Below are 20,909 nucleotides of genomic sequence, written 5' to 3'. Positions count from 1 at the left end.
TACCATATCTCTTTAAGAGACCTCTATTTACCATATCTCTTTACCTGACCTCTATATACCATATCTCTTTACCTGACCTCTATATACCATATCTCTTTACCTGACCTCTATATACCATATCTCTTTACCTGACCTCTATATACCATATCTCTTTACCTGACCTCTATATACCATATCTCTTTACCTGACCTCTATATACCATATCTCTTTACCTGACCTCTATATACCATATCTCTTTACCTGACCTCTATATACCATATCTCTTTACCTGACCTCTATATACCATATCTCTTTACCTGACCTCTATATACCATATCTCTTTACCTGACCTCTATATACCATATCTCTTTACCTGACCTCTATATACCATATCTCTTTACCTGACCTCTATATACCATATCTCTTTACCTGACCTCTATATACCATATCTCTTTACCTGACCTCTATATACCATATCTCTTTACCTGACCTCTATATACCATATCTCTTTACCTGACCTCTATATACCATATCTCTTTACCTGACCTCTATATACCATATCTCTTTACCTGACCTCTATATACCATATCTCTTTACCTGACCTCTATATACCATATCTCTTTACCTGACCTCTATATACCATATCTCTTTACCTGACCTCTATATACCATATCTCTTTACCTGACCTCTATATACCATATCTCTTTACCTGACCTCTATATACCATATCTCTTTACCTGACCTCTATATACCATATCTCTTTACCTGACCTCTATATACCATATCTCTTTACCTGACCTCTATATACCATATCTCTTTACCTGACCTCTATATACCATATCTCTTTACCTGACCTCTATATACCATATCTCTTTACCTGACCTCTATATACCATATCTCTTTACCTGACCTCTATATACCATATCTCTTTACCTGACCTCTATATACCATATCTCTTTACCTGACCTCTATATACCATATCTCTTTACCTGACCTCTATATACCATATCTCTTTACCTGACCTCTATATACCATATCTCTTTACCTGACCTCTATATACCATATCTCTTTACCTGACCTCTATATACCATATCTCTTTACCTGACCTCTATATACCATATCTCTTTACCTGACCTCTATATACTATATCTCTTTACCTGACCTCTATATACCATATCTCTTTAAGCGACCTCTATATACCATATCTCTTTACCTGACCTCTATATACCATATCTCTTTAAGCGACCTCTATATACCATATCTCTTTACCTGACCTCTATATACCATATCTCTTTACCTGACCTCTATATACTATATCTCTTTACCTGACCTCTATATACCATATCTCTTTAAGCGACCTCTATATACCATATCTCTTTACCTGACCTCTATATACCATATCTCTTTAAGCGACCTCTATATACCATATCTCTTTACCTGACCTCTATATACCATATCTCTTTACCTGACCTCTATATACCATATCTCTTTACCTGACCTCTATATACCATATCTCTTTAAGCGACCTCTATTTACCATATCTCTTTACCTGACCTCTATATACCATATCTCTTTAAGCGACCTCTATTTACCATATCTCTTTAAGCGACCTCTATTTACCATATCTCTTTAAGCGACCTCTATTTACTATATCTCTCGACCTAACTTCCACTCCCTCATCTCTCTCTCTATCCTGACCCACACTTCACTGCTCAGTGGCTTCCTACATGGATAAGACACCACTTTTCCAGGTTTAAGGATTCAACGCCACATAAGCCCATAGAATGATATAACTAAGTGTTGAAGGCACAGTATGTACAAAATAGTCTGTCTTTGATTACGCCACTTACTACAGTGTTTCAAACTGGCTTTGGAAGCGACTTTAGAACAAGAACTGCTCAACAGGAGCGTCATGCAATGACCTTCCATAACTGGTGAGATGCACAAAATACTATAATAATCATAGACAATATGGTGACAGCGACCATGCTGGACGATTCTGTGCTCCCAACCCCGAGGTCTTTCTAGAATTATCTAGGTTGTGCATGATGTCATAACTCAACTTATTGAGTTATCAATATTCAAACATGGATTATAACGATGACAGACATGCAAGAAAAGCACTTACAAACGGGTGTAGAATCAAGAGCAGACTACTTGACACTAAGGGGGTTATGAGTAGAAAGTATATTAACCTGTAATTCTAGATGGACTGTGTACAGAATCTACAGTTAAATTAATGTGTTCAGATTTTATAACAAGCATGTCATCAGCACACTACTTCAGGGAACAAATCATTAGTAATAAAAACTACAACTAAAATTACTGACTAAACGTCTTCATTTGTTCGATAGACCTTCGTCAGACAAAACGCCAGATGCATGTTTTCCTGGACACATACTGGAGGGCAGTACAAGAAAGAAGCTCCCCTGCACTATGTATACATAAATCAAAGAGGAATCCTGCAGCAAATGAATAATACACACTACGAGGCAGCGTGCTTTATTTATAATAGATAGAATCCAGTTAAACATGGTGGACCCAGCAGCCCTAGCCAAGGCCATGGTTCCTGTGCGATTACACTATGTATTGCAGCAAACTGAAAACCCAAATAAGATGAATTAAAATAATAATCAAGTTCAGCTGCCTTTGAGCCCATTTTGCAATTTAGATGTTACTTTGCCACTAACACGGTATGTGTAGGGGCATAACAGAAAACTACGACAAGATAACATGAAACAGGGCTCTGAAGTCATGGGGCATTACAAACAGATTCTTCTTAGAATAGTTGGATTGCTAACTTTTTAAAATAAACAAAGGGAACACGCACAGCACAGCTGTGCTTTAATAATAAAGACTGTTAAATATAAATTATACCAACCTGACAAGATCCGTCATACAGGAACCAACAACAATGACATCTTGATTTTCTTGAGCCATACTTTCTGTTGCTAACTTCAGAGACTGAGGAAAAAAGAATAATCGAAATTAAAAAATAATAATAGAAATTCTCTGTTAAACAAATCGTGTAAATGGCAAATGTGGACTTCAAGCCCAAAGATTTCCTGCTACAGCGTCTGGCTGTAATGACCTTTCATCAGTAGTTAGGATTTTACGGACTTCAGTGAGCTGACTAAACCTCTGCTGCTTAAAGGGACACAAAGCATCAGAATTATTACAGTCTATTGCAGTGGTTATGGTGCAGTTGCAGTCCTGCATGTTTGTTTCCATGTTGTTTGAGAGAACATTGAGGACATCTAAATCCTATACTGAATACTGCTAATAAATGATTTGTCTAAAATTCAGGCAGGGTTATTAACTAAACTCTGAATTTTCGCAAATTAATTTTTTCCATTTGGAATTAATTAAAGTTTAGTAAATAACCCAAAACATTAAAGGATAATGCACCCTGCCACACTGCAAAAATTGTTCAGGAATGGTTTCAGGAACATTTCACAGAGTTCAAGGAGCCGCCTTGGCCCCCAAATTCCCCAGATATCCATTATACAGCGCTACGGAATCTGATGGCACTATATAAATAATAATAATAATCTTAATCTGATTGAGTATCTGTGGGATGTGCTGGAACAACAAATCCAATCCATGGAGGCCCCACCTCACTACTTGCAGTACTTAAACACTATAGGGTTAGATATACAAACTGTATTCCTGACCCTATACCAATGATGGCAAACCTGTGGAATGCCGGGCCCGCTCTGTTGGCAAGCGGCCATAGGTCGCCGGGAGAGGGGGCCGCTGGCTGTCTGCAGAGTAGGCACCTGCCTGCCCGAAACGGCAGGCGCCTACTCTGCTTCCGTGTCGGGAGGCAGGGGGAGGGCTCTAGGAAGCAGCTCCCTTGTCCTCCTGCGCGATGCTGTGTGGAGCGTTGCCGCGCGTTACTATTGCAACGCTCCACACAACATCGCGCGGGAGGACAGGGGAGCTGCTTCCTAGCTGCCACAAACATACTTACCACCGGACCACCAGGGATGGCTGTGCCCCCTCCTTCACCAAAGGTAAGAGGAAGGGAGGAAGGGAGGAAGGGAGGGGGGGGATACAGAACTAATATATCTTTTGTTTTGTATTTTTACCCCTACCACCCACAGCACCCCTTACCCCCACAGCACCCGTACCCCCCACACACAGCAACCGTACCCGCCAACACACACACACACACACACCCTTACACACAAACACATACACTGCACCCCTCAATGCACTATGTGTGTGTATTCAGCAGTCTGTCTGTATGTGTACTCAGCGGACTGTGTGTGTATTTTGCGGACTGTGTGTTTATATATTTAGCGGATGGTGAGTGTGTATTTAGCGGACGGTGTGTGTGTGTATGTATTTAGCGGACGGTGTGTGTGTGTGTGTATGTATTTAGCGGACGGTGTGTGTGTGTGTGTGTGTGTGTATGTATTTAGCGGACGGTGTGTGTGTGTATTTAGCGGACGGTGTGTGTATGTGTTTAGCGGGCGGTATGTGTTTAGCGGACGGTGTGTGTATGTGTTTCGCGACGGTGTGTGTATGTGTTTCGCGACGGTGTGTGTATGTGTTTCACGGACGGTGTGTGTATTTATTTAGCGGACGGTGTGAGAATGTGTTCAGCAGTCTGTGTGTATGCATTGCATTTGTTGGAGATACTAATAAATAAGCTTAATTTTATCTATTTATATCATTATTTAAAATTTGTATCATTGAACTCTGTTGTGTTCTTCTTTTAAAACAAAAGTTGTTAATTAGTTCGGACAACTGTACGAGTTGTTTTTTATAAACTTAAACCTCAGTATTCAGGTTTAATTGCCGTGTTGGCACTTTGAGGAAAAAAAAAGTTGGCATGTATTGCGGTTTGGGCACTCGGGCTCAAAAAGGTTCGCCATCACTGCCCTATACCATGCTAGGTGGCTGCCCCCACTTAAATAAGCATAAACGTCAGTTTCCTATCATCCTTTCATAGAACGTTTGACATGCTTGGTAGGATAGCTTCCGTTGGGGAGCCTTATTACGCATCAAACAAGACTCCAGAACAGCGGTAGAATACGCAATAGAATTACATACTCTAATGGCGGAAGTGGCATGGAACAACGATTCTCTGGTTACGGCTTTTCAGGCAGGGTTAGCAGATTACCTACTCGATGAGAAAGCATCCTGAGATGTACCCACAGTATTAAATGATCTCATCGACTACTGCATTGTTATAGACAATCGCATTAGAGACAGATGTTCTCAGCGACAGTCTTATAGCTGGATGCATGTTCACCCCTTGCCCATCTTGCCCTCTTCTCTACCTGCTTTGCCTCCTTGTGGTCCACCACCAGAACCTATGCAAATAGGTACCACTAAGCTACCTGAAAAAGAAGAAGCAACGCAGAAAGAGCGAGGGTCTATGCCTCTATTGCGGCAAAAAGGGGCATGTAAGGACAACATGTCCTGGCTTGCATAAACGTACCTGAAACCCGAGGAGGGGTTGGTCTTGGGTGTTCTGACGTTATCCCCTCACGACAAACTCTAGACCGCTTCTCACGATTACCCTCACCATCAACGGTGAGGCCATTTACACAAAGGCCCTACTGGACTGCAGCTGGCAACTTTATAGACCAGTCCTTTGCTGAGTCCCATGACCTTGGTAAGCAAGGCCTCTCCTCTATCCGTGGAAGCACTTGATGGCAAGCCACTGATGAACCCTAAGATGACTCATGAAACCCAAGAAGTACAACTCACCATAGGGGTCCTACACCGGGAAAGTATTACCTTTCACGTGCTGTGTTCCCCTTCATGTCCCATAGTCCTTGGGTTCCCGTGGTTGATAAAACATAACCCCGTTATCGATTGGGTCACTCTGGACATATTGTCCTGGGGTTCTTCCTGCCTTACTCAGTGTATTATACCTGTGCATCCCGTTTATTCTCTCATCCTGCCCTCGGCCCCTCCTCTTTCTACCTTGGTACCTCCTCAGTACGCTGATCTAGCCCAGGTCTTCGAAAAAAAAGAGCCCGAGAAACTCACCCCTCATTGCCCTTATGATTGTGCAATTGATCTTCTGCAAGGGACTATGCCACCTAAAGGCTGGGTATATCCCCTCTCTGAGCATGAAAACAAGATCATGGAGGAATATATTGAGTCCCTGAAGAAAGGGTTTATCAGGCGATCCTCATCTCCGGCAGGTGCTGGCTGCTTCTTCGTATCAAAGAAAGAGGGTGATCTCAGACCCTGTATAGACTATAGGGGTCTGAATAAGATCACAGTTTGGAACGTGTATCCTATTCAGCTACTCATGGAGCTTTTTGACTGCTTAAAAGGTTCCAAGTGGTTCATTTAACTGGATCTCGGGGGGGGGGGGTTATATAGAAACAAAAGAGAAAAATACAGAATAATGGTGCAATATTGTATGTATAAGGTATATTGTATATTGATGTGAGTACAAAATTACTCACATTATTTAGAGCCTTTTTAGTTATTAGGCTCTAAACTTCCAGGCTTCTGTGTCTTTAAGGTAGACAGTGCAACCCCTCTTTGTTTCTTTGGATTCTTTTTCCTATTTATCTCACCACCATGTAGGTACAGAGAAAAGAGAAAGAGAAACGGAATTCTGGGTGTAGTATTTCAACATGAAATCCCTAAAAATGGTGTCCAAATATAAGCAAATGTGTTCACCTTGTTTAGAGCCTATTAGTCCTCGGCTCTAAGTTTGTAGGCCTAGTGTCAAATTGGGGTGACACCTCCCCTTACCGGAACAAAGTGCAGGATGCAGTAATAAAATGTTAAGAAATGTATTATTAGCTGTAATTTAAAATATATATATATAATAACACAGTGCTAGAAAATAAAAAATAGTTGATTAAAATAAAGTGCAGTAGTGTATCTATTCTCCTCCGCCAAGACGCGTTTCGCTGTGAACAGCCTCCTCAGTTGGCCGTGCCCATCGATATTGTCTCTGACAGGGGCCCTCAGTTAATCTACCGATTCTGGAGGAGTTTCTGTACTGAAATTGGTATATCCTTGTCCTTTTCCTCATCCTATCAGCCACAGTCAAACAGGGCTGTTGAAAGAGGGAACCAATCACTGGAACTCTATTTGCGCTGTTTCGTAAACGAGCATCAGGATAACTGGTCCTGTCTCCTCCCGTGGGCTGAGTTTGCCAGGAATACGGCCACGCATGCCTCCACTGGCTTGAGTCCTTTCCAGGTGGCTTACGGTGTACAACCTAGCGCCCTTCCCGGTGTATTTTCCAACAAGGGAATACCCACTTTGGACGAACACCTAGCCACGCTTCGGGAGATGTGGGATCGGGTCCACCTTGCTCTAACACCTGCTGCGGCATCCCAGAAGACGTTCGCTGATCGCCATTGAGCTGCGGCTCCCGCTTATGTGCCGGGTGACAGGGTCTGGCTGTCAACGAAAACCATACGCCTTCGTGAAGTTGGCACTGAAATATATTGGGCTTATTAAGTCTTGTGCAGGGTTAATCCTGTCTTACACTCTGGACTTCCCTCCGTCCCTACACATCCCCCATACGTTTCACACATCCCTTCTGAAGCCCCTCCTGTGTAACCGGTATTCGAGGCCTGTTAGGTGCCCCGGCCCTGTCCGTGCCAACTCAAACGAGGAGTACGAGGTGCAGTCCCTTCTTGACTCGCGCTTCTTCACGGGCGCCTTACAGTACCTGGTTCACTGGAAGGGTTAAGGCCCGGAGGAGCGTTCCTGGGTATCTGCCTCTGATTTGAACGCCCCTTGTCTTGTTAGGGCCTGTCATGCTCGTTTTTCCTTGAAGCCTTCGGCTTTCCGCCCTCCTGGCGGTTGTCGGGGGTTATGTCAGGTTCCTGCCCCTGTCCGTTTGCGGTGACCTTGCTTACCTCATCACAGCGAGCGGCCTCATCTGGTCCCGGTCTCCAGACTGGCATGCTTCAGAGCAGCTTCCTTATGTGTGCTGCACCCGGTCATGCGACCGGCACACAGTGATGACCTCAGAGACCACAAGGGAGGGAAGAAACTCCTCCCACGTTTTGTGGTTAACACTAATTGGATGTTAGCCAATCAGACACACCCTATGTGTATATAAGCTAACCCCTCCCTTGCCTCAGTGCCCTGTTGTGGTCTTTGGTTTACCATTGAACGTTGCACTTGTTATTTGGATTGCCTGGTTACTGATATTTGGCTCATATTCCGTCTCTCTGTTTCCCTTTTTGCGTAATCCGACCATTCTAAGGATCGGTATTGCAATTCTCTCTACTGTCCTGTCTGTGTGTTAGGGTTCCCTAGTGAACGTTACATACAGAGTGTGAAGACGCTGAATGTCAGTGCTTCACCTTGCCCCAGGAGGCACCACTAATGGCGGCCTGAGTGACTGCCACTGGAGTTGTCCCTGAGGGGCAATGTAAACATTGCCTTTTCTCTGAAAAAGCAGTGTTTACATGAGTGCCTACAGGGACATACTATACGCACTGGAACAACTACATTAAGCTGTAGTGGTTCTGGTGACTCTAGCGTCCCTCATAAGAACATGCTGCTAATGTCTTGCAGCCAGATACCACAGGACACGTTTAGTGTTCTTGGGAGTCCATACCTAGACACATTAGAGCTGTTTTGGCAGCACGAAAGGAACCTACATTATATTAGGCAGGTGGTTTTAATGTTGTGACTGATCAGTGTAACCTCATCTGCCACGTCAAGAAAAGCATGGGGGGCAGGTTATATAGAGCAGTACAAATACAAAAAGAGAAGTCCTGCGCTTAGTCCCATTACTGCTGGGCCAGCAGCAACGACTACAATACACATCAGCCCCAATATATAGTAAAAACCAAAGAAAAGAAAATGTTACTTGCGCTTTCTCCTTAATCCCTATGTATATTTAGACAAATGGAGGTCATTTAGTTGCTCCAATGGCCATTGGAGGGAATGCCCGCCTGCCAACGTCAAGGCAGACCCCCCTAAGCGGGTCCTAACACTGACCCTTCAGCCTGCTTCCTTGAGCTTCTGGCAAAGATATCTCTAATGAGACAGAAAGGGGTATTCTTTATATACACCCCTATACTTATTAACCCTTAATAGGGAACACATGGGATGGGCAGCAGCATTGTAACCAGGCTGTGTGATACAAAGTAAATACAAATACAAAAAGAGAAGTCCTGCGCTTAGTCCCATTACTGCTGGGCCAGCAGCAACGACTACAATACACATCAGCCCCAATATATAGTAAAAACCAAAGAAAAGAAAATGTTACTTGCGCTTTCTCCTTAATCCCTATGTATATTTAGACAAATGGAGGTCATTTAGTTGCTCCAATGGCCATTGGAGGGAATGCCCGCCTGCCAACGTCAAGGCAGACCCCCCTAAGCGGGTCCTAACACTGACACTATATATAGAGCAGTGCATTATGGGAGCAGGTAATATAGAGCAGTGCATTATGGGGGGGCAGGTTATATAGAGCAGTGTATTATGGGGGGGCAGGTTATATAGAGCAGTGTATTATGGGGGGGCAGGTTATATAGAGCAGTGTATTATGGGGGGGGCAGGTTATATAGAGCAGTGTATTATGGGGGGGCAGGTTATATAGAGCAGTGTATTATGGGGGGGGCAGGTTATAGAGCAGTGTATTATGGGGGCAGGTTATATAGAGCAGTGTATTATGGGGGGCAGGTTATATAGAGCAGTGTATTATGGGGGGGGCAGGTTATAGAGCAGTGTATTATGGGGGCAGGTTATATAGAGCAGTGTATTATGGGGGGCAGGTTATATAGAGCAGTGTATTATGGGGGGCAGGTTATATAGAGCAGTGTATTATGGGGCAGGTTATATAGAGCAGTGTATTATGGGGGGCAGGTTATATAGAGCAGTGTATTATGGGGGGGCAGGTTATATAGAGCAGTGTATTATGGGGCAGGTTATATAGAGCAGTGTATTATGGGGGGCAGGTTATATAGAGCAGTGTATTATGGGGGGGCAGGTTATATAGAGCAGTGTATTATGGGGGGGCAGGTTATATAGAGCAGTGTATTATGGGGGGGCAGGTTATATAGAGCAGTGTATTATGGGGGGCAGGTTATATAGAGCAGTGTATTATGGGGGGGCAGGTTATATAGAGCAGTGTATTATGGGGGGCAGGTTATATAGAGCAGTGTATTATGGGGCAGGTTATATAGAGCAGTGTATTATGGGGGGCAGGTTATATAGAGCAGTGTATTATGGAGGAGCAGGTTATATAGAGCAGTGTATTATGGGGAGCAGGATATATAGAGCAGTGTATTATGGGGGCAGGTTATATAGAGCAGTGTATTATGGGGGGCAGGTTATATAGAGCAGTGTATTATGGGGAGCAGGATATATAGAGCAGTGTATTATGGGGGCAGGTTATATAGAGCAGTGTATTATGGGGGGGCAGGTTATATAGAGCAGTGCATTATGGGGAGCAGGATATATAGAGCAGTGTATTATGGGGGCAGGTTATATAGAGCAGTGTATTATGGGGGGGCAGGTTATATAGAGCAGTGTATTATGGGGGGCAGGTTATATAGAGCAGTGTATTATGGGGGAGCAGGTTATATAGAGCAGTGTATTATGGGGGGGCAGGTTATATAGAGCAGTGTATTATGGGGAGCAGGTTATATAGAGCAGTGCATTATGGGGGGGGCAGGTTATATAGAGCAGTGCATTATGGGGAGCAGGTTATATAGAGCAGTGTATTATGGGGGCAGGTTATATAGAGCAGTGCATTATGGGGGGCAGGTTATATAGAGCAGTGCATTATGGGGGCAGGTTATATAGAGCAGTGTATTATGGGGGGCAGGTTATATAGAGCAGTGTATTATGGGGGGGCAGGTTATATAGAGCAGTGCATTATGGGGAGCAGGTTATATAGAGCAGTGTATTATGGGGGAGCAGGTTATATAGAGCAGTGTATTATGGGGGCAGGTTATATAGAGCAGTGTATTATGGGGAGGGCAGGTTATATAGAGCAGTGTATTATGGGGAGCAGGTTATATAGAGCAGTGTATTATGGGGGCAGGTTATATAGAGCAGTGTATTATGGGGGGGCAGGTTATATAGAGCAGTGTATTATGGGGGGGCAGGTTATATAGAGCAGTGTATTATGGGGGGCAGGTTATATAGAGCAGTGTATTATGGGGGGCAGGTTATATAGAGCAGTGTATTATGGGGGGGCAGGTTATATAGAGCAGTGCATTATGGGGGGGCAGGTTATATAGAGCAGTGTATTATGGGGAGCAGGTTATATAGAGCAGTGCATTATGGGGAGCAGGTTATATAGAGCAGTGTATTATGGGGGAGCAGGTTATATAGAGCAGTGTATTATGGGGGGCAGGTTATATAGAGCAGTGTATTATGGGGAGCAGGTTATATAGAGCAGTGCATTATGGGGAGCAGGTTATATAGAGCAGTGCATTAAAGGGGGGGGGCAGGTTATATAGAGCAGTGTATTATGGGGGGGCAGGTTATATAGAGCAGTGCATTATGGGGGGGCAGGTTATATAGAGCAGTGTATTATGGGGAGCAGGTTATATAGAGCAGTGTATTATGGGGAGCAGGTTATATAGAGCAGTGCATTATGGGGGGGCAGGTTATATAGAGCAGTGTATTATGGGGGGCAGGTTATATAGAGCAGTGTATTATGGGGGGGCAGGTTATAGAGCAGTGTATTATGGGGGGGCAGGTTATATAGAGCAGTGTATTATGGGGGGGGCAGGTTATATAGAGCAGTGTATTATGGGGGGGCAGGTTATATAGAGCAGTGTATTATGGGGGGGCAGGTTATATAGAGCAGTGTATTATGGGGGGGGCAGGTTATAGAGCAGTGTATTATGGGGGGGCAGGTTATATAGAGCAGTGTATTATGGGGGGGGCAGGTTATAGAGCAGTGTATTATGTGGGCAAGTTATATAGAGCAGTGTATTATGGGGGCAGGTTATATAGAGCAGTGTATTATGGGGGGGCAGGTTATATAGAGCAGTGTATTATGGGGGCAGGTTATATAGAGCAGTGTATTATGGGGGGGCAGGTTATATAGAGCAGTGCATTATGGGGGGGGCAGGTTATATAGAGCAGTGTATTATGGGGGGCAGGTTATATAGAGCAGTGTATTATGGGGGCAGGTTATATAGAGCAGTGTATTATGGGGAGCAGGTTATATAGAGCAGTGCATTATGGGGGGGCAGGTTATATAGAGCAGTGTATTATGGGGAGCAGGTTATATAGAGCAGTGCATTATGGGGGGGGGGGGGTTGAGAGATAATGAGGTGCAGGCCTGGTGCTGTCACTCACCCTCCCGCGGTTCCGATTGGTGGAAGAGGAAAGGTCACTGTAACCATTTTTCTGTCACTGTCCAATCAGGTGTCCAATCTGTCACATGTCCGGTGATTGGCGGAAGTGCAGTGAGCGCTTGCTGAGGCCGTCTCCATGGTTACCGGATTTAGCTGCCCTCGCACTGCCTGTTATACTACTAGCGGCCTAACACTTTATTGGGGCCCCCAGGAATGTATTGTCCCGTTTCTCCCAGTTACACACGTTAAGTACAATAAATATTGGTGCATTGATTGCCGATATAATAATGTGTTACTGTAATATGAGATCAGGCATTGCTGAGGACAGACCGAGGGGGTCCTACTGCGAGGCCCCCTCACTGTATGTTTCCGGAACTCACAGTCTGCTTCTTCCCGCGGGTGAGTTACTGCAGGACCTGCTTCACAGTCTGCACCATAACCACAACACCCGGGACATGCCCTGCACCAGAACCACAACACTGGGAGCGGCTCTGCACCATAACCACAGCACTGGGAGCATGCTCTGCACCATAACCACAGCACTGGGAGCATGCCCTGCACCATAACCACAACACTGGGAGCATGCCCTGCACCATAACCACAACACTGGGAGCATGCCCTGCACCATAACCACAACACTGGGAATAGCGCTGCACCGTAACCACAACACTGGGAATAGCCCTGCACCATAACCACAATACTGGGAGCATGCTCTGCACCATAACCACAACACTGGGGATAGCTCTGCACCATAACCACAACACTGGGAACAGCCCTGCACCATAACCACAACACTGGGGATAGCCCTGCACCATAACCACAACACTGGGAACAGCCCTGCACCATAACCACAACACCCGGGACATGCCCTGCACCAGAACCACAACACTGGGAGCGGCTCTGCACCATAACCACAATACTGGGAGCATGCTCTGCACCATAACCACAACACTGGGGATAGCTCTGCACCATAACCACAACACTGGGAACAGCCCTGCACCATAACCACAACACTGGGGATAGCCCTGTACCATAACCACAACACTGGGAGCATGCCCTGCACCATAACCACAACACTGGGAATAGCCCTGCACCATAACCACAACACTGGGAATAGCCCTGCACCATAACCACAACACTGGGAGCATGCGCTGCACCATAACCACAACACTGGGGATAGCTCTGCACCATAACCACAACACAGGGAACATGCTCTGCACCATAACCACAACACTGGGAACATGCTCTGCACCATAATCACAACACTGGGGATAGCTCTGCACCATAACCACAACACTGGGAACATGCTCTGCACCATAACCACAACACTGGGAACCTGCTCTGCAACGTAACCATAACTCTGACACAGGGACCATGCTCTGCACCATAACCCTGACACAGTGGACATGCTCTGCACCATAGGGTTGTGGTTATGGTGCAAAGTATGTTTCCCGTGTCAGGGTTGTGCTTATGGTGCTTGGATCATATTGCATTCCTCACTTATGAATTGGGTTTTGCCCGGATAGGACATCTTGAACTTCCATTTATGGTGCAGTCTTAGCCAGATCCGCACTGGCCCTTGTGGCACCAGAGAATTGATGCATGTTTCCATGTATTGTTGCTGAAAGGGCCAGGAACCAATCTGTGTGGCAAGGTTGTCTAGTCCCACCAATGATAAATATGAGAGATAATCATTGCGATAGCTCAAATTCTACTTATGCAGTTGGGAATCCAGGACCCTAATTGGAAAATACTAGCAGGTTTATTCATGAAATTGTGAATATTAGAGAATTATAAATATTGTCATTTACATGGCGCCAACATACTCCACAGCACGTTACAATATTATAAAAGGGGAAATGTAACAATAAATGACAATTACAAAATGTTACAGGAACAATAGATTGATGAGGACTGTGCTCAAACAAACTTACAGTTTAGAGGAGGTGGGGTATAAAAATAAAATAGGCAGGGCATAGGTGGATAACAACCACATTACAAGGTTGGAAAGTAGCGGAACTGGAAGGTGGGAGGGGTGTCGCCTTTTTTAGAGAGTAATTAAAGGGACACTATAGTCACCTGAACAACTTTAGCTTAATGAAGCAGTTTTGGTGTATAGAACATGCCCCATGCAGCCTCACTGCTCAATCCTTTGCCATTTAGGAGTTAAATCCCTTCGTTTATGAACCCTAGTCACACCTCCCTGCATGTGACTTGCACAGCCTTCCATAAACACTTCCTGTAAAGAGAGACCTATTTAGGCTTTCTTTATTGCAAGTTCTGTTTAATTAAGATTTTCTTGTCCCCTGCTATGTTAATAGCTTACTTGACCCTGCAAGAGCCTCCTGTATGTGATTCAAGTTCAATTTAGAGATTGAGATACAATTATTTAAGGTAAATTACATCTGTTTGAAAGTGAAACCATTTTTTTTTTTCATGCAGGCTCTGTCAATCATAGCCAGGGGAGGTGTGGCTAGGGCTGCATAAACAGAAACAAAGTGATTTAGCAGTGAAATTGCAGGGGAATGATCTATACACTAAAACTGCTTTATTTAGCTAAAGTAGTTTAGGTGACTTTAGTGTTCCTAAAATGTTTTTTTTAGGCCAAAACAGCAAGATTGGAAAAAAATCCAAGTTGTCCGCTATTTAGGCATACAATGGGAACTTTACTTCCTAACAATTCATACTCTAGGGAATGGCCCTGTAGGAATTTAAACGATGAGCACTTTCTCACTTACTGCAATGCTGCAGTCATTCTTTACAGAGGCCAGACCTTTAACAACTCCAAACCACCATGTGATGTGCACCAGTCTCTGTCTTGTTTGATGAAGGTGGACACCTGTTACCTTCAGTTGGCTCTGAATCTAGCCATCAAATAAATGCGACTATGCACTGAGACCCTTGTTAGAACCCGCAGCTCAGTATTGGTAAATCAGTGTTTAACAGGGTTCTAGTATTGTAGCCGATAGTTGCATTGCTATCTTCATAATATGTTTTTATTGTAAAATCTTAGCAAAGTACTGCAGGTTATTGCAAACTTTGTAGGTTGGAGTGAGAGATTTATATTTTGTTCTAATAATTCCAAACTCCTGTAATTATTTAAAGGGACACTATAGGCACCCAGACCACTTCAGCTCATTAAAATGGTCTGGGTGCTGTGTCCCAGGTCCCTTAGCCCTGCAAAGGTAATTATTGCAGTTTTTAATAAACTGCAATAATTACCTTTTGAGGGTTAATTCCGCCTCAACTGGCTGTCAACCGCCATTAGAGGGACTTCTGGGTCATTAGGCGACCTTTGGTCGTCTAATTAACGCTGGACGTCCTCACGCTATGCATGAGGACATCCAGCGTCACCTGAATTTCCATAGAAAATCACTTGGGAGTCATAAAGTGAGATCAGTTTTAAACCCCTTCGGCACAATAGTTTCTTTTTAAATGTCACTTGACTATCTGAACATCTTATCAAGCACTTCAAGTACATCTCCTAGAACCCAGGCTCCTGTATATGTTTCTATGGCTTCTAAACTCAATACATTTATCAACCGTTCATTTAAAGTGGCAAAGAACACAATCCCATACTTACAGGACTGTTCACTAAAGCGTGAATTGACAAAAATCATGGAAACCCCCTCCCTCCCTTTATGACTGCAGCCCTCTCCAGTTCCCTACAAGCTTGATTTTTTTTTTCTATTTTTCAACCTACCTCCCATACTGGCTCACCAACCCCTCTCTGGTTCTGAGCTCATTTACGCACTCTGAGCCAGTTCAACAGATCAGTCAAAGGCAAAGCCTTTGAATGGACCTCTCACGGCTGCTGTGATGTCAGCAGGGGGTGTGGTCACGCCGTGACCTTCGCCTGGCATATGATTTCAGTTAAGCTTTAGCTTAATTTTATAGTTATTTTGGCTTTAAGAGGTGCGTGACCTAAAGAATATGCTGCATTATATATTAAAAAAAGTATGCATAAATATGGGTTGAGCTAACATACAAAAAATAAAGTACTGTTTATCAGATATACACTAAGCTCGTTTGAGCAGGGTCCTCTTCAACCTACCATTCCTGTAAGTTTTCTTGTTATTGTCCTATTTATAGTTAAGCCTCCACTCATAATATTGTAAAGCGCTACGATATCTGTTGGCGCTATATAAATGGCAATAATAAATAAATACACCAATGACTTAAAAACAGCTTGGAAAAGTTGCAGATCTCTTGTCTGCAGCCTTTGCAAGCCCTCTCTTTCGCTCAGACCTTTTGTAGCTGTCTAATCACAGACTTCCCAATGCAGCTCAATGCAAGGCAGGTGCCCTGAGCAATTGCTACCTCTTTAGTTTGGCTCCACTTTGCTAATCAAACCAGGAAGTAACAGGCCAGGCTGTATGATTGACACACAGGGAAGTAACAAGGTTCATTTATAAAAGTTTCTATTTCTGTTGAAATATGTAGGAAAATAAATAAATAAAAAGGACACACTTCACACATCAAGTGCTTTAGGTGTGTGGAGTGGTCATGTAATATATTTCTTTTTTTGCAAGTGAAACTCTAAAACAAAGACTTAATTTTGAAAAGACTTTGTCACGTTGTCTGTCAGTAAGGGGTGTAACAAGGTTAATTTGTAAAAATGCCAGGTTCTGTTGAAATCTGTACTTTTTGCAAAATGAAAAAACGAGGACACAGGTTTCACACAGCAAGCTAAAGTTCTTAAAGGATTTTAGAAACACTTTATGCTGAGGGTAACTTGCAGTCCCTTATCCCCGTTCCCTCCCTCCTTTAACCCTCAGCCTGTTGCCATTCTTTGTGTATCTTGGAGGAAAAAGGTAATGCTGTAACTGCTATGGTCAGCATGGCGATAGTTGGGAGTAGCACAGTCTCCCATTAGAATTTATATATTTGGATGTTTTGTATTCTTCTAAATAGGCTGTAAACAAACCCCATTGGAACCAAGGAAAGACTGTACAGAATGTCTCCAGAAATCACCCTGAACCGGATATCCCCGGCACTTTCACCATTTATCTCGAGCGTGGTCAGAAATGGGAAGGTTGGCTTGGACTCCACAAACTGTTTGAGAATTACAGACCTCAAGTCAGGGTAAGCATGCAGATTATATATTTCATGTGTCTGTCCTCAATTTTGGGGCAGTAATGGGAAGTGAGTAGGGCAGTTTCCATCCCTTGTACAGCTGGCCAAGAATCAGCGTTAACCCCTTAAAGACCAAACTTCTGGAATAAAATGGAATCATGACATGTCACACATGTCGTGTGTCCTTAAGGGATTAAAAAGTATTTTTCAGAAGTTGCTGGTCGTCCAACTAACCTTTTTATTTTTGTCTCCAGCTGCTCGTCACTTACCCCTGGACCAAGCTGTGATCGATTTAAACTTCACATACCGTATGCTGGAGAGACGCTGAAATGTAAGCATCTTTTTAATTCCATTGTACAGCGCTACGGAATTTTGCTGGCGCTATATATATAATAAAATATTAATAATATACGAAAAATAACCACAGTTTTAATCCTCTAAGATTGGTTAATGATGCATGGTAATGTCTGTATCTTACATATGTATTTGTCGGTATGTCTATCTCAGCTGGTTACTAATTGCATTACTAGTGGTTCTTATGTCTATAGCATGTCCCTCCAGGGCAGGCACTGTAAACACTTGTGGTGCTTCCTATCTCAGTGCTGCACTGGCGTTCAACATCTCCATGCTCTGCATGGGGCCCTGAACGTTCCCCGTTGATTCATTGCATCTCTATGAGGAGATACTGATATGGGAAAGCTTTGGATTGGCTGAGATCATCATTGATCTCAGCCATGGAGGCGGGGCCAGGCTCAACAATACCGGCATGGCAGTAGAGAAAAGATAAGTAAAATCACCTTTTCACTTCACAGAGGAGAGGCGAGGACCTAAACATTTATTCCAAAAGTATAGCTTTAGAAATACAAACCTGAATTCCTAATACTTAAGTGTCACAAGAGTCTTACCCCAACACACAAGAAAGTGGAAACCCACAAAAGGTGGATCTGAAAGACGTATTACCGATCATTAGAATGGCCAGACTTAACTCTTTGATACAGCAAGAAACAGGGTCAAGATAAATCAAAGTCAGGATTACAGAAATACTCAGAGCTGGGTCAGGATACCAAAAATCACGAGGGCAAATACGATGCCGGTTCAGGATACCAAAAATCACGAAGTCAATACAAAGCTGGGTCAGGATACCAGAAATCACAAGGTCAATACGAAGCCGGGTCAGGATACCAGAAATCACAAGGTCAATGCGTAGTCGGGTCAGGATACCAGAAATCACAAGGTCAAATACGATGCCGGTTCAGGATACCAGAAATCACAAAGTCAATACGACACTGGGTCAGGATACCAGAAATCACAAATCAAATACGAAGCCGGTTCAGGATACCAGAAATCACAAGGTCAATACGACACTGGGTCAGGATACCAGAAATCACAAATCAAATACGAAGCCGGTTCAGGATACCAGAAATCACAAGGTCAATACGACACTAGGTCAGGATACCAGAAATCACAAATCAAATACGAAGCCGGTTCAGGATACCAGAAATCACAAGGTCAATACGACACTGGGTCAGGATACCAGAAATCACAAGGTCAATACGACACTGGGTCAGGATACCAGAAATCACAAATCAAATACGAAGCCGGTTCAGGATACCAGAAATCACAAGGTCAATACGACACTGGGTCAGGATACCAGAAATCACAAGGTCAATACGACACTGGGTCAGGATACCAGAAATCACAAGGTCAATACGACACTGGGTCAGGATACCAGAAATCACAAGGTCAATACGAAGCCGGTTCAGGATACCAGGAAATCACAAGGTTGATACGAAGTTGAAGTCAAACACAAAATATCACTAGGAGCACAAAGCGAGGATCTATACAGAACCCACGATAGGGCAATGAATGGAGGCTGAACCAAGCCTTAAATAGGCTCAAAAGAGTTCCCATTGGTCCACGTCATCACTTCAACCCCAAACAGCATTGTGTCGCCTAGATGACGTGGTCCCTTTAAAGCGGCACTGTCATGCCGAACTTACCTTTCCTCAATCTCTTCCTCTTCTCCCCCTCTCTCAGGATCTGTTCTTCTTTTCTTCCTGTCTTCTTTAGTTTTCTTTAAAATCATAAGTAGGGACTCTTTGTCTTATGGAGGATTCCTCCGCGTGACCAGCTCTGACCAGTGGAGGAGCAAAGTGTGCTTCATTTCCGCTGGTCAGAGCGTTTTTTTTATTTTATTTTAAGTTCGACGGGTATGATGGCTTTTTATTTGGCCTTTTTTGGGGGCTGAAAAATTAAGATTTTAGAAAAAAGAAGACGCCAAATGGTAAGTTTAATTTTTGTTTACAGGTTAGTTATTTTATCCCCCCCCTCATTATTTTTAGGGTGAGGGGGGTAGGTAGGGGATAGTTTTATTTGGGTGGGGGGTGGTGACTAGGAGCGGGGGCCGGGGGGTGGGGGAGGGGACAGTAGGTGTCCCCCCCTAATTGTTTATTTTAGGGCCCCCACCCACCACTCAGGGGTGGGGGCCGGGGGGGGGGGGGAGGACAGTAGGTCCCCCCCCTCCCTTATTGTTTTTTAGGGCCCCCACCCACTGCTCAGGGGTGGGGGCCGGGGGGGGGAGGACAGTAGGTTCCCCCCCCTTATTGTTTATTAGGGCCCCCACCCACCGCTCAGGGGTGGGGGCCGGGGGGAGGACAGTAGGTCGTCCCACCCTTATTGTTTATTAGGGCCCCCACCCACCGCTCAGGAGTGGGGGCCGGGGGGGAGGACAGTAGGTCCCCCCACCCCTTATTGTTTTTCTAGGGCTCCCACCCACCGCTCAGGGGTGGGGGCCGGGGGGGGGGGTGGGAGGACAGTAGGTCCCCTCCCTTATTGTTTATTAGGGCCCCCACCCACCGCTCAGAGGTGGAGGCCGGGGGGGGCAGGACAGTAGTTTCCCCCCCCCCATTCTTATATAGGGCCCCCACCCACTTTTTAGAGGTGGGGGCTGGGGGGAGGACAGTAGGTCCCCCCCTCCTTATTGTTCTTTAGTAGGTTATTTTTTAAACAGTGAGCAGCCACAGGCTGCTCACTGTTTAGTGGACATGCCCCTACTCACGGTATAGCGAGTAGGGGCATTCGGGAGATTTTAATCTCCCTTGTGCTATTATGGGGGTCATATTGACCCACATGGAGTGAGAGGGGGTCCTGGGGGGCGGGGAACACTGCTCCCTGACGCTTCTATCTTTACATATTACAAGGAGGGAGCTGCAAGCCGGTAGCTCCCTCCTTGTAACAAACTGAACGAACAAACGAACACTGATATTCAGTGTTTGTTTGTTCGTCTGATTTTTTCTATTCATTCATTCGTCTGTCTGATGAATGAATAGATGAAATTCCCGTTCGCATGTCCAGGTGTTTCACTGGGCATGTGCGGGAATCTCACAGTCTGTCTAGTGTGGGCAGATGACGTGTCCCAAAGGGACTTCACCTACCCACACAAAGATGGCGGCGCCCTGAATAAAGATCGGGGCAGAAAATAAAGAATAAAAATTAGGTAATCTGGGGGTTTAGGGGCATATGGGGGTTCAGTTAGATGTAGTGGAGGCGGGAGGGGGGTTAACAAAAACGGGATTCGGC

General features: G+C 44.5%; 2 protein-coding genes across 4 annotated transcripts in view; one reads left to right on the top strand and one right to left on the bottom strand.

The window, feature by feature from the left end:
• Positions 1-12,315, bottom strand: part of RBKS (ribokinase) — a 114,500-nt gene extending 102,185 nt beyond the window's left edge. Inside the window, exons 1-2 of one of the 3 annotated variants that reach the window (XM_063444101.1) lie at positions 12,256-12,315; positions 2,861-2,943 (exon numbers count right to left, since the gene is read on the bottom strand). In XM_063444101.1, coding sequence (XP_063300171.1) covers positions 2,861-2,919 — 59 coding nt within the window. In that variant the 5' untranslated portion in view covers positions 2,920-2,943; positions 12,256-12,315. Of the gene's footprint in view, positions 1-2,860; positions 2,944-3,952; positions 3,997-12,255 lie in introns of those variants that run through there. The other 2 variants (XM_063444104.1, XM_063444103.1) reach the window with 2 other exon arrangements.
• A 276-nt stretch (positions 12,316-12,591) lies between these two features.
• BABAM2 (BRISC and BRCA1 A complex member 2) overlaps positions 12,592-20,909 on the top strand; it is a 259,581-nt gene continuing 251,263 nt past the window's right edge. Inside the window, exons 1-3 of the mRNA XM_063444100.1 lie at positions 12,592-12,653; positions 17,169-17,339; positions 17,585-17,661. Coding sequence (XP_063300170.1) covers positions 17,212-17,339; positions 17,585-17,661 — 205 coding nt within the window. The 5' untranslated portion in view covers positions 12,592-12,653; positions 17,169-17,211. The remainder of the gene's footprint in view (positions 12,654-17,168; positions 17,340-17,584; positions 17,662-20,909) is intronic.

This window comes from Pelobates fuscus, chromosome 2, assembly GCF_036172605.1.
Source record: "Pelobates fuscus isolate aPelFus1 chromosome 2, aPelFus1.pri, whole genome shotgun sequence".
Lineage (NCBI taxonomy): Eukaryota > Metazoa > Chordata > Amphibia > Anura > Pelobatidae > Pelobates > Pelobates fuscus.
The sequence above is the reverse complement of the archived record's forward strand: the minus strand, read 5'-3'. Positions and strand labels throughout refer to the sequence as shown.